This window comes from Triturus cristatus, chromosome 3_1 (genome assembly GCF_964204655.1).
Source record: "Triturus cristatus chromosome 3_1, aTriCri1.1, whole genome shotgun sequence".
NCBI lineage: Eukaryota > Metazoa > Chordata > Amphibia > Caudata > Salamandridae > Triturus > Triturus cristatus.
In genome coordinates, this window is record NC_140583.1 from 294,299,636 (window position 1) to 294,325,982 (window position 26,347).

Sequence of the window (26,347 nt, forward strand, 5' to 3'; positions counted from 1 at the left end):
TGCCAAGCATCCTCCTGATCATCAGCCCTTAAGCCCAGTCTCTTGATTAGATGAAAGTGGATCAGAAGAATGTTCTTGATTAGACTCTGAAAAGGAATTATCTGATGAAACCTATACTTGGGATAGAGGCAGAATGGAGTTTGCTTTTTTCTTGGAAATATGGTAAGTTGTTATTTGCATGTGCATGTAGCTGTACTGGTAAAAAATTGGTCCGGACAGGAGTTGGCAACATCGGGGAAGCGAGTAGCGACTCTGATTCAATCCTTCTTGTTTTCTCAAATATGCAGAGAACTCTTCAACGCTGGGCAGAGACCCAGAGTCTACAAAGTGATGGTTTGGTTTGCATACAGCTTGTTCTTTAGCGATTTCGAATAATTCTTTAGGTCTATTTTTAGCATTGTCCAGTTTCACCCTAAAGTATTCTGCTTTGGAACTATGTATATGTTTACCGTAGGAACGTCTTGATGTACTCAACTGTTTGAGGTTAGTAATGGAGGGAGATATTCTCCATGACCTTTCAGCAAGGCTTAGTCACACCCTTCCTCATTTAGGCAGCCATTAAACCAGGGTTTGGATCCCCTAGTTGGTATTCTTTTTAGAATACCATTCTAAAAAGGAAACGGGTCCTAAGGAGATCCCACTCCTTCTTTGAATGAGTTACATCTACCTTGGGGGTTAGTAACTTCTTAATTGTTAGGGGCCAGAATTACAGTCACAAACCATTGGTACATAAGGTACCAATTCTGTATTTGGAAGGCACACCCACAGCAGGCCCCTTCAAAGTACTGCCTCTGTATCAAGTTGCAATCCCATTTCAGGAGTTAGTACAAATAGGAAACTTTTTTTTAAGAGCACAAACTCCGACTCACGTATTTGCAGCCACAGAGAAGTAAGTACATCTGGCTATTAATAAGTTCCTTGAGTCACCGTAGGACTGAAATGGATTAAAAGCTAGCTTCGAGAATTTTAGCATGGTATGGAAGCAAAGAAAAAGGTGCAATAATTTCCAGGATACTCTTGGAATAAGAAGAAAAAAAAAGAAAAGGTCTCACCATAGCGGACTTTCAAGCCTCTCAAACCTTAACTTGGATAATAGACTGATTAAAAAGAAAGAGCAGCTCAGTGACCATTTGGAGAGCCACATGCCTCATTACTGTTGCAGGACAGATATTGGTAGGTGAACATGTAGATCTAGCAGCAGAAATAAGGTCAGCCACTGCCGTTTCAAAGATGGATGCATATAGTGCGAGCAAGCCATGGAGTCGACTTTGTTTTCTGTTCTGATCTTATTGTTTTTATCAGTGCAAAAGTTAACTTTTCACACAAGTCTTGTGAAGCATTTAAAAGTTTTAATTAGGTGTAGGCAAAGATAAACCTTTGATCATAGCAAATAATTCTCTAGCTAGGTTTGGGGTGTGTGTAGTAGTAGTGATGTTTAGTCAAATGTTCTATTAATATTTAGATAGTGCATACTTCTATGTTATCATGGTGTCGTGATTATTGGCTGGTGCTCTTTGGTAAATCAATCAATAAAAATTTGTTTATCAAAAAATATTTAGATAGTGCTTGCCGGTATGATAATCTGGCCGAATAATATTTTAATCTACATTTACTCTTAACTCTTCAAGCTTAGATGTTTAACAATGGTCAACACCTCGTTTAAACAACCTCTTATATAGCCAAATTTTACTAGGTGCCACCTACCTTTAGGAGTCCTGAACTGAGCAGCCTCAGACATTGGCCCCATTCCCTTGGAATTGCGAGCTTGAATCTTGAAGAAATATGTGGTGTCAAGGGTCAACTCCTGGATCTGGTGAGTGAGTCTATTGCCCAACACTGGTTCAATGACCCAGTCGTGCAGCTCAGCATTCACATCAGTGCTGTAGTAAATAATATATCCTACAAAGTGGACAAAAGGAGAGATGTTAACAGGAGGCAAGAATGAACTTGTGTGCATGAAATGCCAATACAGGCCACGTGATCAATGCAAAATTTGAGTCTGTGCAAAAGGACAGCTCCTTACTGCTCACACTACGTATTTGCGATGCTTGGGAAAATCACATCTGTCCAATGTCATGTTGTTTAAATAGTGGACCCCTAGCACCCTGACAAGCATTTCATACATCAACATGTCTGCCATGTTATAGTCAGCAGATTTTCCACATTTTTGCAACAATGGTCCTGTTGTTCTCTTTTAACATTCCTCGGGTACTGCCTCCAGATAACTACAGCATTCCCAGAGTCCACGGCTGAGCCCCAGAAGCACCAAAGAGTCCTCCGTGGCTTGAACAGTACCGTAAAAAACACCTTGAGAGGGGATAACCTTATTTAGTGTTGCCCTATCGCCACTGAGCCCTACATGCTCTGTAGAGTGCTACAGCATACGATTGGTATGGGAATTATGTTCAGACACAGTAGCCACTGGCAAGCTTTCAAAGTGATGGGGCATAAAAAACCCTGTTACAACTTGTGTTCTTTAATGACTCTTCCACCATAAGGGCTGGTGGTTAATTTATTCTCAGAAAGGAAGTGATTGGAATGAGAAACGTAGCATTTCACGAAAGGAACCGCAGTGGGCAAAATGTGGCCGTCACCTGACCTAGGTAAGGACAATATTGCAGTCCCATTAAGTGAATAGTGGGATTCTAGATGCAATGTCTCTTAAGGACTTCCACTGGTATTTTGACTACTTACTGTTCTCCTCAATTTTGCAGGTCAGCTGGTACATTGGCTAAATGCACCCTTATTGAAGAGTATGCAAAGGCTGCCTTTTCTAGATGTTTTAAGCATCAGATGATGTCTTGAACCGAGGCCTATCAGGGCTGCTTGTGGAGACTGCGGCAGTATGGGGCAAACTGTTTTCATACTGGCTGTGCAATAGGCCTTTGTGGTGAGCATATGGCCCTCCTTAAGAATTTGCAAGACTTAAGGTGACAAATCTGATTATTCGGGCCGTAACTGTGGGATGTTGCAGCAGACTCGGATGTCAGCGTGTGATGAGGTCTGAGGGAAGTCATAGCTTTTCGTGGGAATGTATGGAAACGTCCAGAAGTACGGAGTACCAGGGCTGTCTGGGCCATGCGGGTGCTATGAGGATGAGCATCATGGGTCATGCCATATTTTTGTTACTACATACGGCATTGGTGGAAGTAGAGGATAATCATTAGCAAATATGCTGACCAATTTGTCCATGAAGTATAGCCTTTGGACTATGGGTATAGGTACCCTGAGACAAATGTTTGGAATTTTGTATTTGTGTGTGGCAAAGAGGTACACTACAGGAGTCGTGCAGTGGTAGAAGCAGTGTTGAAGTACCTGAGCACTGGTTTCAAAAGTATGTGTTTGTTGATACGTCCTGCTCAGCAAGTCTGCAAAGAAGTTGTTCACACTGTGGAGGTGTTTCACCGGGAAGAGGACTTGGTGAATTGCCCAATGCCAGATTGCCTTCGCTAACCTGAACCACTGTGGTGAGTTTGTGATACCTCGCATCCAGAGGTAGCAAAACGTGGTCATGCTATCATTGTGAATGAGCACTCTTTTGTGCAAATCATGTTTTACACTGAGCAATACCTGGACTGCCATAATTTCCAACACAGTGGTGTGGAGACTCCGTTGATGAGTAAACCACTGATTTTGCATGGTCAGGTGGCTCAAATGTCCTCCCAACTCTTTGAGAAAGAAGACTTTATTGATGGCCACTAGGGGCTGAATGACTCGCTCAGTTGCTCCATCACTACAGTTTGTGCTCAACACAGGCTCTACCAATACTAGATCCTGCCACTGGCTAGTCTTATGACCACTGCCTTGCAAGGCACTCCTGCAGAGGGTACATATGTAGCCAAGCACTTGGTACTATAGCATGGAAGGTGCCATCATTTCCAACATTTCGATTATCATTATCACCTTAGTTTTTATGTGTGAATATACATTTAGTTTCCTTAAATGTAACCGGCCTTAATAGCATATATTTGTGTTCTAAACCTGTCGAAAGCACATACCCTTCACCAAATCAAATCTAAAACACAAGTTTGAAAAGACAAATGAGAAAGCTATGTGATGCATTGCAGATTAGTTCTCCATTACACATTGCTACAGAAATGAATTCTACAACAGTGGCCACCTGGTTGTAGGTTGCACATCATGAATCCAGCTAAGCCAAAAGAGCAGAACATGAAACACCTCTGAAGATCAAGTGACTTACTCAAGAAGTGAGAAGATGAAATATCCATGAGAATGTGACTGCCCCTTGTTGTGTCAAAAAGTATCATGATTCACAGTGCTAACGAACAATATTCCTACATCTCACACTTACCCGTGATCTTGCCATTGGCCTCAGACGGGGGTTGCCAGTTTACAATTATTGTGCGCGGTTTCCCTTCTTTGCTCACCACTGTGACATCTTTCGGTGGTGATGTTGGAACTAGTGGGAATAGAAAATATAAACAGCCATGCATAAAAGAAGGTACAAATAGGGAGCTGGCTCTTTAAATAGTGGACCACAAAAAGAGTTTCACTGTGTAAACAGTCCAGGCAACCCTTGTTGGTTTACAGAGGCAATAATGATAACACTAAATGCTCTATTTTTAGGCTTATCAGAGGATAGTACCAAGCATTTGTTTTACTCAAGGAAGCAATACATGAGACACTCACTCGAGGATAAATCCAAGATCAACTTTGAAAAATAACTTGTGCTTTATATACATTTTTATACAGAGAACTTCGTTATCAGGCACTTACTTTTTTTAAAATTGAATTTCACAGGTAAGTAAACAATTTACTTAAATGTGAAAAATGTGTTGCATACAGTTATTCACGGTCAGTTTATGTGGGTCTCCTTTGGTACTTAGGGTTGAAGGGAGCAAAGTTCCAAAGTACCATCAGCAGTTACTTGCTACCTACCCATGGGCATCCAGATATAGAGATGCTGGTCCGGTTGGTAGCTGTGCGCGCTACGCCGGTGGAAAGAAGGGAGGCCACCTAGAAACAGGCTGCAAAGGGGGACTTGGGTACAAGTCTGGGGGCTCCCAATGGGTGGCTCGGGTCACAAGGGTCCTGGGAAGAAGGGGGCACAGCCGGTTAGTTGGTATTTGACCTGGGGCGCTCAGGCTTAGAGTGGATAGGTCAGCTGGGCTCTGTGCGTCCAACGGTCTTGCGGTTGTCAGTCTTGCTGGTTGAGGATGCAAAATCAGGGCAGCTGAGCGACTCTGGAGGTGGATCTCTGCAGTGCTGACATCCCTCGATGGCTGCTCGGTCTCGGTGTAGAGGGAACCAGTTGGGACTCTCAAGGGCTCAGTTTTCTGCAAGGGGTCTGGTACCCCGGGTATTGGGCCTGTGTGTGCCGCTTGGTCCTGGTGTCCTCTCACTGGGTGGTGGGACAGATCTGTGATTTCAGAGGCACAGATACCTCTTCCTGGGGTGCTGCTGCGTCGGGCTGGCCAGGGAGCGGCAACTCGTGTACCGGACTTTGCTTCTTTGGTGCCTGAGGTCTGCAGAGGAGAAGCACCTCTACCCAAAAGAGATTGCAATAGCCCTTGGCAATTTGCGAATGGCTAGCAGTCTCCCAGGGTTCTTGGAAGATGTTCAGCTGCAGGATGAGTCGCTGGTGATAATTGCTGAGATTGGTGCAGACAAGCAGGGTTTGGCGCCAAAAGTCCACAGCAAGTCTTCAGTTCTAGTTTTTCTTGCAGCTTTTCTTTGTCCTCTTCTTCTGGTTCCGTCAAATCCAAGTTCTGTGCATCAGGGGTGCCTCCTAAACCTTAAACCTAGGGTCGTTAAGGGGAGTGACAGGTAGTAGCCAATGGGCTACTTACCTTTAGGGTGACTACTCCCTATATATGACCACTTCCTGTGGGAAGTGGGCATAACCCTGACTCAGAGAACCTAATTCGCCAAAACTAAGAACATGGAATTCTAAATTTCGTGTTCACATTAGGTAGCCCACCATAGAGCTGAAACTAGCCTGAGGGGGAATCATGCCTCCATGCCTAATTTTTCCACTTGTCCTGGTGTTAAATGGGCCCTGGGCAGGTGATGTCATTTCCCTTGTCTGGGGAAGCCTTAGGTCACATATCTCAGGCAGCAAAAACCTTTGAAGCCGCCTGCCTTGTATGCTGATCACTTAGCCATACGGCCGGAGCAGGCATTTTTTCTGCCTTCAGAGAGCGCCTGCTCTCACCTGCAAGGGGTAAGAAACCTGTCTGTGGTGGCGGACTGGTCTACACCAGTCAGCCAGTACACTAGTAGTCGGTAGGTTTTCAGGGGGGCCCTCTAAGGTGCCTCTGAGTACATGTATTGATAGATCTATCAATGGAATCAGTGTAGGTTTAGTAATACGAGAGGTTTGATTCCAAACAGCTCTAGTTTCAGTGAAGACACCATGTAGATGGGGATCTTGTACATACCAGTGTCCAGCACATGTTCGCAAAATGGCTTCCCTGTTCACTTATAATATCTAAGAATCGACTTAGACATCACCGGGCCATATCTGCTCATGCAGATACGTGCACACATGTAGTATAGTGCTCCCTGCCTTAGGGCAGTAAACCCTGCTGTAGGGGAGGTGTGCCATGTCGTGTCTTTACTTTTCTCTGCACCATGGCACGCAGCCTCCAATGGAAGTTTGCATGTTGGTGCGGAGTTGTCTCTTAGGGTTGCACAATACATGCTGCAGACCTCTTTAACCTAGGTACCAGGGGTACCATTTACTAGGGACTTACAGGGGGTACTAAAGGTATTGCCAATTGGGGGAACAATTGGACAGCTTTAGGGAGAGAGAGCGGGCACTGGGGTGCTGGATAGCAGGAACCCAGCGCACTTCTGTAGAAATTGCATTAGATACCAGGCAAAAAGTGGGAATGACCATGTCAAAAAAGGGCACTTTGCTACAGTACACACTGCAGAAGTTCTGAGAGGCACTAAGAATTTTAAAAAGTGATCTGAAGGAAACAATAGTCTCTGCAGTGGTACGCTACTTACAGCGGGCTTGGGATATTAGATCAAAAGGGCTTTCTGCAGGGAATCTGTAACCTTGATTAGAGAAGGTATAAATTCCATATGGGCGCACAATAACATCTCTTGGCACCAGTGGGATAGATCCAATATTGTAGTGCTTTCCAGACCAAATATATTTTATCCTACAGAATAATTGAGAGCAGGACATAAAATTCTAACTTGTACCCTTAGTGCTGCTATTTGTAGGGTTTGAAAATAAGGGACTACCAGGTGTTACTTGACAACTGCAGAGTAGCCTAGAATAACGTATGTTTTATAGTGGTCATTTTGCTTTTACTCCAGATATCTATTATGTCATTTGATTTTTTGTCTATTTTATTAGGGTTTAACTAATTGATTGTGGACCATGTGACACTGGTACGACTCCTAGTATCACGAAAAACTCCTACTGGCATGGACTTTTTAGACAACATGACGGACCCTTTTTAGCCCACTTTTAGGACTGAGGTTTTTGTTGTTAATGGTTCTACTTGTCTAAGCAGCAGGGGCATAACGCAGGCCCCCTCACCTCCTGCGGTGCGGGGGGCCCCCAAGCTCCAGGGGGGCCCCCTCAGCACAGCACTCAGGCCAGAGAGCTCCTGATAGAGTCCAGAGAGGGCCCCTCCAAGTACCTTGCAGGGGTGCCCCCCTCAAATTTCGTTACGCCACTGCTAAGCAGGAGGATGCTGCATTATTTAGGACCCTATTTGATGTCTATATATGGGGAATTGTTCCTTGTATATATCAATATCTGCAATTTTAATGTGCACTTTTATGGCAATTTGGACGAAAAAAGATTAACTAACACAGCAGACATTCCGATGAAGAGCATTACTGCTATCTGCGCTAGGTCTGTGTGATCTGTATATCCTTTGACGTAGCAAAATCAGAGAGAGGTGAAAGATTACCTTCATGGCGATTGTCATTTTGTTTATTCTTTAAAAAATCTCCAAACCTTTATTTACGAGAATTCCTGAATACATGTTATCCCAGTTTCCCTTATGCCTCAGTCTTTCCCACCAAAATTCTACATGATTTATTCAGACTTGTGAGCTTGCAGCAATGAATGTGCTCCGAGGATGTGCCTGTGCGAGTTGTGGACAGAGGGAGAGCAAGGATTAGAAGTGCCAGAATCAGCATAAAAGTAGTTTTTTCATAGTTCTGCTCGTCTTCCTTTCCAAATCGTTGGACATCTCACTGCGCAGCCTAAAATACTAGGTGAGTGAGAGCGCATACTCTCCTACAGCGGTGAAGAGAATTAGCAGACTTTTACTCAGATGTACACAGCAGGGTTACATAAAAACTCTGCTAGATTCTGTGGAGTTTCGCAAATGGGCGGAAACAGGCATGTTGCGCTGCTCGAGCGGCAAGAGTACGTTATGTGCTGAAAAATCAGTACAAACTGCACCATGCAGCGTGTCAGAGGGCGCAGGTACTCAAGCTGATTTTGCTGCCGCTCTAGTAGATTTTCTACCCAAGTGGCTGACTTCTGACAAACAGTTGTGACCACCCCCATTAGAAAACTCTTGCACTCTTGCTTGGTGTCCTCCTAGCACCCAGGAATCACGCTAGGGGACGCCAAATCTCTCACACTCGCCAACTAACCGTCACAGAGCTGCATGCAAGAAAATCATTCTGTCAGATGGTGATTGGCAGAATTTGACCAGAACTCCGCATCAGAATATTTTGCCCACCTGGACCCTCCTGCCCCATATACAGATCACCTTACTTGGAATAATCTCAGTTCTGTTTCTCCAGAAGCCTGCTTTGTTGCCAGTTCTCCACCTGGCTGCACCAGGGGCCCCCAAGCTCTCCACATTTGTGCAATATTTCTTTTGGAAATAACGACACCTAAGCCCACAAAGGACCTCTGATAGCGGTCTAAGTTCCTTCCAGAATATTTAACAGAGCTATTTTGAGGTTAGGATTATAGTGTAGTGTCTTATTTTGAACAATGCCCTCCCAAATCCCTTCCAATATTTCTGGAGTATTCAACACCACCAGATAAAGAGCAAGTCACCTGTATTTTCCTCGCATATGGGGGATTTTTGTCTACTAGGCACCACAGTTTCTCTATTGTATAGTATACTTGATATTAATGTTTAAACTGTACTAGCCTGTATTGGACCGAAATTGCTATCTCTCTGGGTGCCATTAGTGCCGTGTGCTCCTTCCATTTCAACTTTGGTGATATTTTTGGCAAGATTTGTACTTTGACCGAACAGAATATTTAAAAGTCCTCATCTGTAGATGTAATTTAGGAAGCAGAGTCATAGGATGTAGAACAAATCTTAATGAAGGCTTTATGTGATCTGTGCTCAATGCGTTGTGGAGCATGCTACAAGTGAACATTTGTCAGCAAAACTGGAACAGTTTATAGCCTCCTAAATTGAAGGTATCAAAGACTGAGTGAAGTCCTGTGGTACCAAAGACAGACAAAACTACTGCTGCCTGACTGGTGCCCAAAGCCGACATGTATGTCACCAGTAACAATTACCAATTTTGTTCTCTGCTTTAACTTTCTTCTATGCTCTATGTTTCTGTGCAAAAAGAATCCTATTCCAATTCGGTTTCTGAAACACTCAAACATGTATTTTTCTAATTCTCTCTCTCTCCATCAACTTGCTCTGCAGCAGATATGGACTTGTACAGAAAGGCGTTTTTCCATACTATTCCTAGCAGCTGCACAAGTCCCAAGTAACACTACAATTAAATGGTACAGAGACATGAGGAAAGCAAGCTAAATATCATCTTAAATGGATTTTAACATAGGCAAATCCACCTTCTTAAGAGACTTACTGCTAAGAATCTCTTCTACCCAAATGTTTCAGAATTGCTTGTGGTAGAATTCCACTACAGGAATACCGCTCCACGGCAGCACCTTGTAATTTTATATACTTATTGATTCATGCATTGTTAGAGTGCTGTCCAACCACAGGGTATCACAGAGCTGTACACATAAGCAACAACTGTGATGTTTTCAACTCTGACACTGAATAGGTAATACATTTCAACACACTAAAGAAAATACTTTTGTTTTGTATTCTTTGGAAAAAAATTATATTCTCAGCACATCTAGTGTTGACAGGAAGCCAATCCCACAATAAAGAGATGAACTGGAGAGGGTTTGAGTTCCAGCTTGGTAAGTTACAGGAGTTTTACCAATGATGCTTCAAAACAATGTCAGGTACCATAGAAACTGAAGTTGTTCAACACAGTGTTTTCCCAGTCTGGCAACTCACGGGTACCAATAGACACTGCCAACTGAATACCTCAAATGTCACAGCTTTCTTGCAGCTACAAACTCAAGGGTCCCCTTCAGTGCCCATCACTTAGACATAAATGATTTCTGTGACCTCGGCAGCATAGAAGGAAAATAACTCACTGTGTGCCTGTACTCCTAAAGACAGAGCACAGGATGTACACTGGTTAGCCAATGAAACTGCCTACTACATCCTGTGCTCTTCTTGAAGCTCGTCCTGAAAGGAGCACACATTTTTTAAAGCCAATTACAAACGGCAAAACGATAAAACCTACACATGGCGAAAGAAACAACGCAGCATCTGAAAGGCTGAAGAAGCACATTTAAAAATACATGTGTGATGTTGGATCTGCAGCAAAAGAGGATCTCACAGGGGTTTACTGGTTGTCCAACAGGTGGGAGAAGGCAGGTTCACAAGTAAGGAGCATTTATAGTTCCAGTAATGCTCCATTAAACATTGGACTGTGAACACATTTTTCAACAAACTTTCCAATTCCACTTCTTGGCATATGCAATTCCCAAAAAGTTTGAGTCATTTCTTAACATAAGCTCATGGTCACACTAACTGCAAATTGTATTTTATCTGCAGAGGCACTGTGTGCAATTACAACAGAAGTTTAAAGAAATGTACACAGTTACATTTCAGAGCTGGAAGTGCTACTGACCCATATAACACTGAACTCGTGCATGTAAATATGCCTATTTGAAATGTAACTGTGTATATTTTCTATTTTTTTAAGATAAACTTCTGTTGTAAATACTTTGTCCTGAAAAAGGTGTTGTTTATCAAGTCTTATCCACCAAAACGCTGAGTCGAAGCCTTGTAATTTGTAACAGACTATAGAATCTTATGATATCTGTTATTAACTTATTTGATGGTGTATATTTAATTTTACTGATGGATGAACTTTACTTGTCATATATATGGATTAATGTATTTGCTTCATAACAAGAATCACAGGGAAAATATGTTGTATAGGAAAGGAATTTTAATAAATTAGGCATTTTGACATATAACTATGTTCAGTTTTCAGATAACAGAGTGACTGGGAGGAAGGATGTATTGAGCCTGAATGAGATTGTATAAAATTATCTTTTAGACTGGAGAACTAGAGTGAGTGACAAAAAAGGGACTTTTTTCTGTTATTACCATATATCAACCCTGCCCCTTTTGGTTGTAAGGGCATCTCTTCCATTTTGTGGGGATTCTAAATACGTGCCACCCCTGCCCGCTGACATAAGTTGATTTCAAGGCTGTCTTTGCCCCAGACGCAAGAGCAAACTGGTTGCGACTAATGCATACAGTTCAATCACAGACTGGGTAGGATGAGAGAGTCAGTGAGGAATATGCAGAGTCTCTACCAGAAAGAAGGTTACCAAAAGTAAGTAACAAGTTCTTCTGAAAGAGACTTCTATCTGCAGAATCCTCACCTCCTGAACAGGTACCAAAGCAGTATCTACTTGGAGGCAGGTCTGTGAATGGACTCAAACCAGAAAGTCCTGCAGGACCGAGCGGGCAAAATGCCTCTCTCGGTGAACTTGACTGTCCAGACAATAGTGCTTCATGAACCTATAAAAGGACGCCAAAGTAGCTGCTTCCTTAGAAGGGTGACGTGAAGCAAAGAACACTGGTAGGGTGATAGCTTGACCAATTTGGAGCGACGCCATAACCTTTGGTAGAAATTATGCTCACGCCTTCAGAACCAGTTTGTCTGGGAAGAAGGTAGTGTTTTGACACAAAGAGCTCGACACTGACTGACACGTCGTGCCGAGGTGATGGCGACGAGGAGCACAGTCTTACTAGCTAGAAACCGCAAGCGATTGCTGTAAAGCGATGCAAACAGAGTGCACATCAAGTAAGTGAGGACGAGATTAAGGTCTCACTGGGGCATTACAAAGGGAGAAGGAGAAAATATATGATGTAGCTCTTTTGAAAACTGAATCACAACTGGTAACTTAAACATGAAGGGATGATCTGCAAACAGTTAGGAGGCCAAAAGGGCATAAAGATAACTCTTAACCGTGCACAAAGCAAATCCTTGGCAGATAAGAGATTAAAACAGAGCTTCAGATAACTTGTCGTGGAGGGAGGGGAGGGGGGTATTGTTGACTCCAGGAACAAACTTTTGACACGGACCGCAGCAAGTTATGGTACCGGCGAGGAGTCTTTTTATGTTTGGAGATGTAAATCTTTGCCTCGTGGTTCCTAATGGCCTTTGGGTTCATTGACGAGCATTTGCTGCAGGCCTTGGAGTCATGATACGACTCCAGATGCAACAGACATAGCTGGTGGGGATCTGCCATAGACATTTGCAACAGAGTCTACAGGGCTAAAAACATACTGTTTTTGAGGGAGATCTCCCTTGCACACTGAAGAAAAATGTCTCTGAGAGACACGTAGGGTGGTCCTGATCTGCATCTGGTGGCCCCAAAAGAAAGGAACTGGTGGTCAGCAAGCAGGGGTGACACCTATATAGGCTCTACATGTTATTTCAAGCGGGGGACAACATCAGTGCAGAGCTGCACAGAGCCACCTAATGGCGCGAAGAGATTGCTGAAAAGTTTCCAGATGCAGTATGATGCCTGAGGAATATACGAAAGGAGATGAATCTACAGGTAGAAGTCTTGATCTGAAAGTTAGGCTTCAGATTGTAAAAATGGAGATTAAGATTATGTAGCCCATTGATTCATAGAGTGCACTATTATATGGCTCATACTATGAGACTAATAATATATCATTAAGAAAAGAAGGTGAATCTTCATTTAAAAGGAATGTCAAATCTAAATTTGAGACATGCACGTCATTTAGGGATTGAAGCTACAACCCCTGGATTGCTCAAGACCCCAGCCTCAGGAGGTGGCAAAATCAGGAATAGAATGGCAGCTCGTCCTTATGGACATAGGTTGGGACTCCACACTCTTTGCTTTCTGTCTTGTTTATTACACTAATAGATAATATATTATTCACTATTAGTGTAATAAAAATGGAGCACAGTTAAGCTGAAATATGACATTCCATGGCAGCTGAGGCAAGTAAAAATGCCTTTAAACGTTTGTTGTGTACTTACTTGGGAGCGAGAGAATGTTTGTGAGAGAGAGTGTCTAAGTGTGAATCTTTGTGTATGTGTGTGTGAGTGAAAGTGGAGGTCAAAGGGTGTGTGAGGTCGCTTTCCCGGTCCATAGCATTTTAGTGAATGGACACCCATGATTTGAGAAGAGTCTTCAATCAATGACTTCCAATTACAAAGTGTCCAATGTTAAGAATACCTTCTTGGAAACACAAAAATCATTTCCAAGGTGCAATCCAAAATCTCTAAATATGATCACATGACACATCCTAAACAACATGCACACTGTCAGTAGAAGTAACAACTCTGGCTCCATGCGTGTTACAAATATTACAGAAATACAATTCCAGTATAGCACAACAGCCACTCCTGCACTTATCCCAGAATGATTATTTCTTGAAAACAGTCAATGGATTACTATTATCATGCTGACTGAGTGAAGAGAGATAATTCATGAGTAGAGTCGAACAACATACCTAATTCAAATGTTGTTCCATGGGCAGTCATGCTCCATGTGCTCGACCTTCTACCTTTGGTAACCATTACAGAAAATTCATACAATGTATTTGGTTTTAGTCCAGTAACTAAATATCCCAGAATTGTTGTGTTTGCCATCTGAAAAACAAGGAAGTTACAAGAGATATTTGATCTCTAATAATCATGATCATTGCCAATTTTTAACATTTTCCCATGTACCAGGACTTATCAGTGACTCCATAGACACCTTACAATACACAGTCTGTTATGCTCAAGCCCATCAGTTAATCTATACTTAAGGTACACGTGTACATATTAGACACAATTTACACTGTTAATCAACAATGTCTTTTTTCACAAAGGGACACTTATGATTCCTAGACAGGCAGGCAACCTTTCTGCCTTTAAACAGGGATGAAGCTGTTTGCATACAATTATGTCCTCTCCACAGGCTGCTAAATTCCACCTCTATACATAACTTTTTAATACCGATTGGCTCTATACTTCGGTGTAAGCTCCTTGGCTCTCCACCTCAACACATATTCTGCTGGTCATTGCATATCCTCAACTGAGCATGCTTCTACTAAGCTACTTTACGATTTACATATGGGCATATCGGGTGTACACCTCTTCCCAGACCAACTTATCTCCTCCATCAATTCTCCTCCTGCTCCCTAATGTTATTCTTCATTTAAAAATATGCACAGCTGCAGTTTCTTCATTTCCTACTTCACTAGTTTGTGGCAGTCTTTTGTACCTGTTCCCTCTCTAGTACTTTTTGTGCAAATATACCCCTAACGGTTTCTCCCGCTTTCATCAGCTGATATTGTACAGCCTCTTAGGCAAATGCCTTTACTTACACACGGCTCTGCCACCTTACACCAAAATAACCTTGCACACACCTAGTTCCTCCACTTACACCAAACCTCTATATGATGCAGTCCAAATACCAAAATGTTGCTGTTTGTAACCATATGCACATGCCAGTCTGCTCTCCTTCAAAAAAGGACCATCTGCATAAAACTGTCTACAAACTCTCTACACAAGCCCCTCTGCCCTACTCCACCTTCTGCACTGGCCTCTTTACTGCTGCTGCCCTTAATCTGATCCTTGAACATCCACCCAGCCTAACCTAATCCTCACCTTGTACTTTGTGTTGGCCGGGATGTTCGTTTTCCAGCGAACGGTATAGAAGCGGGCATCATTGTTCTTCTGGCTCTTTGGCAGCGAGTTGTCCGCCCAGGAAATCCTTATCGTATCATGGGTGAGTATTGAAGCTTGAACTCCCACAGGAGGCATCATGGGGGTAGGATCTGGCACTGGAGTGTATGGAGCATTAATAACAAATGAATCAACTTCGGATGTGTCTGGGCAGACGGGAAATTAAGGGGAGAATGGTGGGAAACAAAAAGGGCAGGAGAACAGGGCAGAGAGAGCATGCATATTTTGGGGGAGTAAGGCAAGGGAAGTGGGATTGATAGGAAGGGTAGGGGGGAGACAAACATATATGACAATACAAAAAGTGGGACAAATTATCAAACCAGAACGAATAGCAATAATAGAGAAATACGAGAATCCAGATGAGGTGAAGGCAAGCGGAGGAGAGAAAAAAAGAGTCTGGAGTTAGTAAGCAGCATTAGTACAGAAAGACTCCAAAAACATCCTCAGCCTGCCCTTTCCACTATGCTGTCCCTTCTGCAGCAACACAACAGTTCTCTTATAAACTGGTCCCTAGACTTGCCAATTACTGAATACATTTTAGTTCATGTTGGTGCCTGTGCACCAAGCTTTGAAAACAAAGGGTGTATGCAGAAAACATGCCACCACCAAGAGGGCTGAACTACCCGAGACAGGGCAGAGACACATGCTGAGGCCACACGACACTTAGCAAGGCACACTCCATAAGCAAGACAGTCTCCGTTATGGGAACAAGGCCAAATAAATTGGTTTCTCATCCCTACGGGTTTGTCAAAATCCTTATCAGGTGGCAGCCAGCACTACATAAGACATTCTTTAGAAATTGAGAGAAGTAGACCAGCACTCTTCCATAAAACATATGTGTAGTAGGCTGTAAGAGGAGTGAAGTCTATCATAGTGAGGGGTTGGGCCACTTAGGGTTCTGTGTTATGAATACATAGTTCTACAAAATGGATTCTTGGGACATTCAATGTTCAGCAATACTAAATTCCAGAAACATCAAGTGCTTTTTTAAATTCCCAATGTTACTTCTGCTCTTTTTGCCAAAGATTAATAGCTGAAAGTCAACACAAGGCAGCAGCCATCGTCTCCCTTCTAGGTATTCCCTTGACGCATTTTAAGTAGAAAGAAGATACTTTGTGTGGAGCACACCTTGCAATAGATCCACAAAGTAACCAAGCAGAGGGCCCATTCTGAGAAGCGAATATCAGAAGACCTTCTATGCATGGACAAAAAGTGTACATTCCCTGTAGTAGTAGTAGTATCCAAGGGAAATTTTATACTTTCACATACCTGTATTGGTTCTGGTCACTGCGCTCTCATAGAGAGGAATTCCTTCACCCACATTATTGTAGGCCTTCAGCGTGATGACGTAGTGTGAACTGGGATCTGTGGAATACACAATGCATGCAAACACAGAAAAACATTATCCTGGATGACATAACATAGGCTCGGTATGACAAATCTGAACAAAATACATGCACTGATCTTGGAGAGTTGCTTGCAGAGTGGTCATGTCGGGAGGAAGTGGGGCAAAGAGAAGACCGGATTTTCCACTGAAAGCGGTGTATGAAATTATTGGAAAGCAAGTATACAAATATATCGCTGTGTGTCCACAGCCTATGGGGACTGCAAAGAGAGGAACTAGATACACAGCATGGTAAAGCTCAATGTCTGGGTACCCACCAGGCACATTTGTGGGTGGGAAGACTGGGCACTACATGTGGTGAATGTCTGCAGCTGGTATGAAGACTATGTACAGTACATCACTCAGTGCGCGTTCTGGGGGTGTCAAGGACCCACAGAGGATGATTCCAGGGGAGGGACTTCACAAATTAGACAAATGTAAATTTGACATATATAGCTGACCTATGACAAAACACTGAAACAGGTGCCAGTTCTTGAAACCTTCCAACTACAGGCCCCCTTTAAAAAAAAAATCTTACAAAATACAAGTCTTCGTCTTTTAGAGAGCTGAGTAGAGGTAGAACATTTCACCTGGAATACAATAGTTCTGAATTCTGTCTGTTTACCCAATGTACAAAGTTATGTTAGCAGAAACAATAACACTATGCATACTGAAATACAAAAGGCTGAAATCAGATATCTGGCAGCCAGAAATGGAATATGCTACTTACCAGTATGCATCGGTTCTTGGCATGTAGAGCTGCAGATCTATACACTGTGCATAGCTCGCCATCTGGTGTTGGGCCCGGATGTTTGCAGTTTGTTTTTCCTCTTGGAAAGTCTTTGGAAGTCACGAGTTCGGTGACTCCTCCTTTGGTTCGTATTGCGCATGAGCTTCGGCTCCATCCTCAGATTGTTTTTCGCCAGCAGGGAAAGATGGAGCGTAGTAGTAACAGTAAAGAAACCCATGTGTATTGTATCTAAATAAGATAAGACTGGAACAGATACAGGGGAGGCGGGTGGGCGTGTATAGATCTGCAGCTCTACATGCCAAGAACAGATGCATACTGGTAAGTAGCATATTCCGTTCGAGGCATATGAGCTGCAGATTATACACTGTGCATAGATTATATAGCAGTACCCAACCCTAGCGGCGACCACCGGCATCCGTTGCAGTTGTTTGGAACAGTGTTTTTAGTACAGCTTGGCCCACACTAGCTTGTTGCTTGGTTTGCACATCTACACAGTAATGTTTTGTGAAGGTGTGCGATGTTGACCATGTCGCTGCTTTGCAGATGTCATCTAGTGGTATGTTTCCTAGGAAAGCCATAGAAGCCCCTATCTTCCTTGTAGAGTGGGCTTTAGGGGGAACAGATAGCGTTCGTTTTGCTTTGTGGTAGCAAATCTGTATGCATTTTACAATCCACCTAGCTATCCCTGATTTAGAAATAGGGTTGCCTTTATGTGGTGGAGAGAAGGAGACAAATAGCGGTTTGGTTTTCCTGAAAGGTTGTGTCCTTTGGATGTAGTAAAGTAAAGCCCTTTTAACATCCAGTGTGTGTAGAGCCCTTTCCGCAACGGTTTGGGGTTGTGAGAAAAAGACTGGTAATTCTACCGACTGGTTTAGATGGAATGGAGAAATGACTTTGGGTAGAAATTTTGGGTTGGTGCGGAGTACAACCTTGTTCTGATGCATTTGGAGAAAAGGTTACTGTATAGTGAGTGCTTGTATTTCACGAACCCTTCTGAGGGAAGTGATGGCCACTAGAAAAGCTGTTTTCCATATGAGAAATTGCAGCTCACATTTATGTAATGGTTTGAAAGGGGGTCCCATTAACCGTGTGAGAACTATATTCAAGTTCCAGACAGGTGAGGGTGGTACTCTGGGTGGAATTACTCTTTTGAGGCCTTCCATAAAGGCTTTGATGGCAGGCACTTTGAAAAGTGAGAGGTGCTGCCTGTTCTGTAAATAAGCAGCAATTGCAGCGAGGTGTAACCGAATGGAAGTATATGCTAGGTTACACCTTTGTAGATGGAGTAAGTAACATATTATGTGCTGTATGGATACATCTAAAGGATTGATTGTGTTGTTGTGGCAGTAAACAACAAATCTTTTCCACTTTGCCGCATAGCACGCTCTAGTAGTAGGGAGTCTAGCTTCCCTGATAATATTCATGCAATCAGGGGGAAGGTTAAGGTATCCGAATTCTATGACCTCAGGAGCCAGATCGCAAGGTTGAGCTGAGCTGGGTCCGGGTGCCTGATCTCTCCATGGTTCTGGGTTAGGAGGCATGGTGAGAGGTGTAGCTTTTGGTGTGGTACTACTGAGAGTTCCAGCAGTGTGGTGTACCACGGTTGTCTGGCCCATGTTAGAGCTACTAGGATCAGCGTTAGGGAATGCTGTTGTAGCTTTCGCACCACTAATGGAATTAGTGGGAGAGGTGGAAAAGCGTATGCAAATTTGTTTGACCAGTTCATCCATATCGCATTGCCTTTGGACAATGGGTGTGGATATCTGGCGGCGAAGCTTGGGCATTTTTTGCTTTCGTGGGTGGCGAATAGGTCTATGTGTGGATGCCCCCACTTCTGAAAGAACGGGTGAAGAACCTGTGGGTGAAGTTCCCACTCGTGGATCTGCTGCGTCTGTCTGCTGAGCAGATCTGCCACGGTGTTTTGGACTCCTGGGACGTGTTGGGCCAGGAGAAAGATCTTTTGTGGAATTGCCCATCTCCATATGCTCTGTGCTAATTGAGAGAGCTGTGGAGAGTGTGTGCCCCCCCGTTTTTGAATGTAGTACATGGCAGTCATGTTGTCTGTGCGAATGAGGACTGCCTTGCCTGAAATCTGCGTCTGGAAGGATTTTAGGGCGAGGAAGATTGCCAGTAACTCCAGATGGTTGATGTGGAGTAACTTCTGTTGCGGCGTCCCTGTGCTGTGAGATGTAACAGATGAGCTCCCCAGCCGGAGAGCGATGCATCTGTTAGGATTATTTGTGGGACCGGGTCCAGGAACGGTCGACCTCTGGAAAGGTTTGTGGTGTTCCACCACTGTAGAGAGCGATGGGTGCGACCGTCTACCAACACCAGATCTGTCAGTTGTCCCTGGGCCTGGTTCCACTGGCGCGCTAGGCACTCTTGGAGAAGACGCATTTGGAGTCTTGCATGGGGCACTATAAAGATGCAAGAGGCCATCATCCCTATCAGTTGCATAAACACTCTTGCTGGGAGAGAGTGTTGACATAGGAATTTTTGACGCAGAGCCTGTATTTTTGCAATCCTGGCAGGATTGGGATAGGCTATGGCTTTTGACGTGTCTATGGTGGCACCGAGGTATTGTTTTGTGTGTGATGGTACCAGGTGGGATTTTTGATGGTTCACCGTGAAACCTAGCTGGTGAAGTAGTTGGACCGTAGCGGCGGTATGTTGCACACATTGTTGGTAGGACGTGGCTTTTATTAGCCAGTCGTCCAGATACGGGAAGACGTGAATGTGCTGTCTTCTGAGGTGTGCAGCCACTACTGCTAGGCACTTGGTGAATACCCTTGGTGCTGTTGTTACCCCGAACGGGAGCACCTTGAACTGGTAGTGTTGTCCGTCCACCACAAATCTGAGGTACTTTCTGTGAGACTGGTGTACTGGGATGTGAAAGTATGCGTCTTTCAAGTCCAGAGTGGTGAGAAAATCGTTCTGGGAGAGGAGTGGAAGAACCTGTTGAAGGGTTACCATGTGAAAATGGTCTGAATGTATGTAAGTGTTTAGAGGTCTGAGATCTAGGATAGGTCGTAGAGTCTCGTCCGTCTTTGGAATCAGAAAGTACAGGGAGTAGACCCCTAAATTTTGTTGATTTATGGGGACCTGCTCCATGGCTCCTTTTTGCAGGAGGGAGATCACCTCTTGTGTTAGTAGCGCAGTATGTTCTTGAGACATAGGGCGGTGCCTGGGTGGAATGTTTGGGGGGGGGGGGGGGGGGGGTAGATGTTAATTCTAGGCAATACCCTGACTGAATAATTTGTGTCACCCATCTGTCTGAGGTGATTGTCTCCCAGACGTGAAGGAAATGTTGTATTCTGCCCCCGACTGGAGTGGAATGGTCTGGAGGGAGCGGGGGAAAGTCATTGGGCAGGAGGTGTGGCAGAGCGGGCGGTATTTGTTTTGCCTCTGCCCTTATTATTATTGCCTCTGTATCCGCCTCTTTGATAACCCTTTGTGAAGGTAGATTGAGGAGGGGATTTGTAGGACGTGGATGCACTATCCGAGGAGTAGCCTCTGCCCGTGCCCCAAAAGGAAGAGCGGCGAAAAGAGCGCCTGGGAGTATGTGACTGCAGGGCTCCCATGGATTTCGCCGTGTCCGTATCTTTCTTCATCTTTTCGAGGGCTTCATCTACTTTGGGGCCAAATAGATGATCTTGGTCGAATGGGTGGTTTAATATAGAGGCTGGTACCTCCGGTTTAAACCCTGAAACTCTGAGCCAGGCATGGCGACGGAGAAGGACACTAGTGTTTATGGCCCTGGAGGCTGTATCTGCTGCATCTAGGGCACAGCGTATAGAGGTATTAGTTATTGTTTTTCCCTCTTGAATCAATTCATTAGCCCTAGTCTTGTACTTTTCAGGGAGATGGTGCATGATGGTCTCTAGCTCATCATAATGCGCCCTGTCGTATCGGGCCAACAGCGCTTGCGTATTGGCGATACGCCATATATTGGCAGCTTGTGACGCAGTGCGCTTCCCTGAGGCGACTAGGAGCTTGGACTCTTTGTCAGGTGGTGGTGCTTCACCTGACGCCTGAGAATTTGAGCGCTTCCTAGATGTAGGTACCACTAGGGAATCCAATGGTGCAGGGCCTTTAATGTACGAGGGTTTAGGACACTGGCCCTGACTGGGTCTTTAAAAACCTCAGGTGCATGTTTAATTACGCCCTTTAACATAGGTAGAATGGCAGTAGACCTATGTGCATCGTCAAAGGTGTCTAGGAGAAAATCTTACTCCACTGGGTCAGTATGTAACTCCACCCCGTGGTAGTGTGCCGCCCTTTGTAACAAGTGGTGAAAGCCTAAGGAATCTTCAGGTGGGGATGGCCTAGATAAATAAAGGTCATCCTGTGGGACATCTGGGATGTCCGGATTGTTATAATCGTCCCATGGGTCTGGAGATCCAGTAGGGGTGGGGTCTTGTGGCACATCCGCTGGATCATAATAAGGGTCTCCCAAATCATCTGGGACAGGAGACAAGGTGGGGGAACGATGAGGTGGAGGGGGTGGAGGTGGGGAGGGTGGAGGAGGTGGGGAAGGCACCCTGAAAGGAGAGGTAGCAATGTCCTTTCTCTTTGGAGGTGGAGCTGGTTTGTTCAAGTGTCTCTTTTTCGAAGACAATGTCAAGTGTCCAGTTTTTGGATCCTTGGTGAGTGTTTTTTGCAGAGGATCCGGTGTGAAAAGTTCCTGCGACACTGGTTGTTCGGTCGGCGCCGAAGTTTTCGGGGCCGACGGCTTTTTAGGCTTATCTAAGCCGTGCTTCTTTGGAACCTCCGATTTTTTGGTCGGTGCCGAAGGCGGCTTCGGCACGGGAGTGTCGGTGCCGAGGGTCTTGTGATGTTTGGTCGGTGCCGGAAGAGCAGGTTTCGACACCGAAGGCTTGGGTGCCGGGTTCGGTGTGGAGGTGGAGGCCGATTTTTTCTTCGGTACCGAAGGGAGTTTTTCGGCACCGGTGGTCGGCTGGCTCGAGCCCGAGCTGCCGGAAGGCTTAATAGGCTTCTTTACCGGGCCCGAAGGTTGGGTGTGAGAAGCAGTGTCCTTGGTCTTGCCTAGGCCCGGAGGCGAAGGTGTGACCGAAGCCTTTTTCGGTATCGGCGTGGGCGTGGGAGGGGGTATTGTACTCACGACCCGCTGCGCCGGGGTGATGTCCTCCACATCTGAGTCGTCGACCTCAGAAGCGCTGACGAGGTCGTCGTCCTCCTGTTCGATGTTCTGCTGTCCCGGAGCTTCGACGTCGTCCCCGAAGATGTCGACTGGAGCGGAGGTCGAGGAGTGCGCCATGTTGCGTCTAGCCCGTCGATCTCGAATGGTCTTTTTAAAGCGAAAAGACTTGCAGGCGGGACAGTCTCGGGCCTCGTGTTCTGGGGAGAAGCAGAGGTTGCACACCTCATGAAGATCGGTGTGGGGAAACTTGGACCCACATCGAGGGCACTTCTTGAAGGGAGTTCTTTCCATCAGCCGAGACCGGAGCCGGAATAGGCCCGAAGGCCGCCGTCGACGACCGGAATCGAAGAAGTGCCGAAGAGAAAGGTGAGTAAGATGATTTATTATCTGAAGAAGCTCGATGAGCGAGGATTTTTGCGTTGATCGTTGAACTGGGAAGTTCGGAACCGGAGCGCGAAGTATTACATCCGAGCCCGATGGCGGAAAAAAACAATCTGAGGATGGAGCCAAAGCCCATGCGCAATACGAACCAAAGGAGGAGTCACCGAACTCGTGACTTCCAAAGACTTTCCAAGAGGAAAAACAAACTGCAAACATCCGGGCCCAACACCAGATAGCGAGCTATGCACAGTGTATAATCTGCAGCTCATATGCCTCGAACACATACTTCATACGAGAGCAGGGTTAATGACTAGAACGAAAGATCAGGAGCTTGAAGCAGGTGACTGACATAAAAGCACTACACTAGAGCTAGAAGACCCACAGGGATAAGCAAGAAGGTCAATGCCTAGGATGTGGATTCCTGATTCTTATCTCTTGGGTACAAGTTTAGGTAACCAGATAACTCAGTTCTGTGATATACAACAAGGAAACAATTTCTGTACTGTGCAATATGCATAAAGAATGCCAAACTGTGTACTAATAAACATTGACTCTTACCCAAGTTTTCAATGGTGTAATAGCGCTGCTTGTGGTCCACCTTTATAGTTTGTGCGTGGGGGCTGCCAACACCATAGCCAATAGCATAGCCTCTGACCACGATATTCTGATTTTCTGGTGGTGTCCAGCTAACCACAATGCTTGTGATCAGGGGGCGTACATGAAGGGAACTTGGAACATCAGGCACACGGGTTTCTAAAATCAAGAGTCATTTATTCAGAGTAAGAACAGATATAAATAAAGCTTTGCCACTAAGCCACTTTACCTACGTTAGTGTGCAATTATTTACATTAAACCTATTTTGCATTACATTCTTTTTAATAAAAGGCTGTAGTTTAATATCTCAACCAAACTCAATTTAGGTCACACAAAGTAGTACATAATGTCCTTGGTGCTCACTCCATGAACAGCTGCAGAATGCCCACATGGTGTTTACAATGATGTAATTACATGCTGGGATTTTATTGAGCCCATACAATGTTTAACGTGAAACTAAAGTGCTATGGATCAAAAAGGTAGGCCTAGATGGAGGTTTACTGTTAAAGGAGGCTACTTGTAATCTATCCCCATATTCTTGTTCAAATACACACGTTTTTATGCCACCATGCAGGTAAGCAGACTTGTCGAAAACGAAGAGGCAAATCCATTATTGTGACAATTCCTGACAGGCCAACTGTGTCTGGCCTCAGTAAATCACCAATCTGACAAACTCAAATGCAGGCATTAAAAACACATAGAATGATGTTAATTAAATAAATGAACAGTGATGTTGTCACTACAGAAACTCAAATTTCAAATCCCTGAATAATTTAGTTGACCAAAAGGGAAGGTAAAAGGAAGCTACAACAGACAATATCTTGGCCAACATCACCTGGAGCTTGCAGCACCTTATTGAGCAATCTTCAGTCTAGACTGATTTGTATATAGCTGGGTCTGAACTGAGGTGGCGAAGTGAGCTAAAGAATGATGATCGATTTAACCCAGATCTGTGAATGGGGTGAGTGTCTGAAAAGTTTAAGCGCTCCATCCATCATCTCCTTGTGTATGCAATCTTCAGTCTATACCACGAAACTCCGGGTATCACTTGAGTTAGGATTGTATAATCTGGCAAGGTATAAGAGCATTTCTGTACTTTGTGGTCTGCTTACCATCTAGATCACTTTCAAAGGTTTCTGCAGATGCCCACTCTGTGGCTGGTCCAGTGCCATTCACGGTCAATGCTGCTACACGGAAGTTGTACTCTGTCCCCCTTTCCAAACCTGCAGTCATCACAAAATGGAAGTTACATTAGACATAGGAAGACAAGCACTCGTACAAACTCAACAAGTATGAGATGGGGACAAGCAACCTGTTGGAAGATTCAGCTGTAGAAAGAAGATAGGAGAACAACTTGACTGCCATGTAAGGAAGAGAACTAGGGGAAGGTAAGCTACATGCAAGAACGCCATGAGTGGAGAAACTGCAAATGTGTGGTAGGTGTAAGTTTGGCGTGAAGACGAAGAAGATTTTGCAAGAAGAATAAAATGTTAGAGAGAGGATAACGGGAGAGTCATCATGGGGTTAGGCAGGGTGAAACTAATTTAAGTTAGGGGGAAATAAGAGGTGTCATGTGTGAGAGGGATCAAAGGCAAACAGGAAAACATGCTATTCCCTTCCTCAGACTTGTCCCACTGCCATGGCATCAAATGCAAAGTAAAGTTAAAATGCATTATCTATGCCCCGAGAGTCCCTAGATGCTCTCCCAAAGTAGCCATAATGGTTATCATTACATGGTTAACAAAGGTCCTAGAGCTGCTAATTTGAATGCAATCATGCAAAACGTAAGGCATTTGTATTCCTATTAAGCAAACAATGAGGATCAGGAACAGAATCACTAAATTAAGCGCTTTATAGAGGAGAGTATGGTCCTTCTACAAGATCAGAGCAACTCCCACAGTTTGGGAAGAGGAGGGAAACAAGCAAAATAATCCCTAATCGTTATTTGTTGGAGGCACAGAACTATGCACAGTCCGCTATTCATAAAAAAGAGTAACAATCACTCAGGGTACTTGCAGATGGAGCCTTGTCAGGAGCTAAAACTATTTTAAGGAACAAAAATGAAGGAGAGGAGCATACCAAATTTCAGCAGAAAGAGGCAATATATACGAAGGATGGAGTAGAGAAGCTTTATTTGGACAACACTGTAGTAACATCGAACACTGAGCTTTCCAGGTCAGGATTTCAGTAGGAGCGCCCCAAAAATACGAAAATCTAGGCTGGCCGCAAAAAGAGCAGCAGGAGTTGGCAACTCACCGTCTATCTGCTGGAACAGCTGTGCCCCACCAATGCTTTCAGTCACGTCACTTTTGCGGGACACCTTTCTGTAGCGAATTTTGTATCCGGTGATCTGACCATTGTGTGTGCCTGGAGGTGGTGGTTGCCAGTGGACAATGATACTCTGGAAAAGAAAACGCCAGAAAGCATTACACAAAACTACCAATGAATTGCAGATTCCTTTATATTCTAATCATAAAGACTGGCCCAACCTGATAAGCAAACTAAACAAGACCACTTCTCATCATAGATATCAGATGGTAAGGCCACAACCACACAATACGTGCAGCTAGAGAAGCAGCACTCTGCCTTATCTTACTTGGAAGTACAATAGTGTATTTATATTACTATTGCCTTTGATGAGGACAGACATGCAGAGAGACAGACCATACTGTGGCAGAACAAAATGTAACACAGTTGAGCCAGAATCTTAAACAGAGGAACAGAAAAGTGATTAAAAATATAAAAACCTGTACAAAATGCAACATTGTTATGGATTAACCATCAACATGGTGGAAAAATGTACGGATGTATACATGTCACTTTTTAGGACTGTGAGAAGACTAGTAAACGTTAGTTGTGTTAAGGCAGGCACAGAGAATTTCAGACCCATTCATGTCACTGTTTAGAGTAACGTTTAAAGTTGATCGTTTTAGATCCTACCAGTGAATGCTCCAATTTCTCACAAATACTCAGGTAGTGCATTAGACAGAGAAAAGCCTGATCTAATTGCAGATGGTGTATATGTCTTCAGCAGAAGAGTGATAGTTGGTGTGATAAA

At 44.2% G+C, this 26,347-nt stretch overlaps 1 protein-coding gene across 10 annotated transcripts in view; it reads right to left on the reverse strand.

The window, feature by feature from the left end:
* NEO1 (neogenin 1) overlaps positions 1-26,347 on the reverse strand; it is a 552,683-nt gene that overhangs the window by 85,825 nt on the left and 440,511 nt on the right. For 6 of the 10 annotated variants that reach the window (XM_085643915.1, XM_085643913.1, XM_085643911.1 and 3 more), the window contains exons 13-20: positions 25,546-25,690; positions 24,402-24,512; positions 23,254-23,448; positions 16,288-16,383; positions 14,941-15,164; positions 13,797-13,935; positions 4,313-4,420; positions 1,705-1,899 (exon numbers count right to left, since the gene is read on the reverse strand). In XM_085643915.1, coding sequence (XP_085500041.1) covers positions 1,705-1,899; positions 4,313-4,420; positions 13,797-13,935; positions 14,941-15,164; positions 16,288-16,383; positions 23,254-23,448; positions 24,402-24,512; positions 25,546-25,690 — 1,213 coding nt within the window. The remainder of the gene's footprint in view (positions 1-1,704; positions 1,900-4,312; positions 4,421-13,796; positions 13,936-14,940; positions 15,165-16,287; positions 16,384-23,253; positions 23,449-24,401; positions 24,513-25,545; positions 25,691-26,347) is intronic. The other 4 variants (XM_085643916.1, XM_085643912.1, XM_085643917.1 and 1 more) reach the window with 1 other exon arrangement.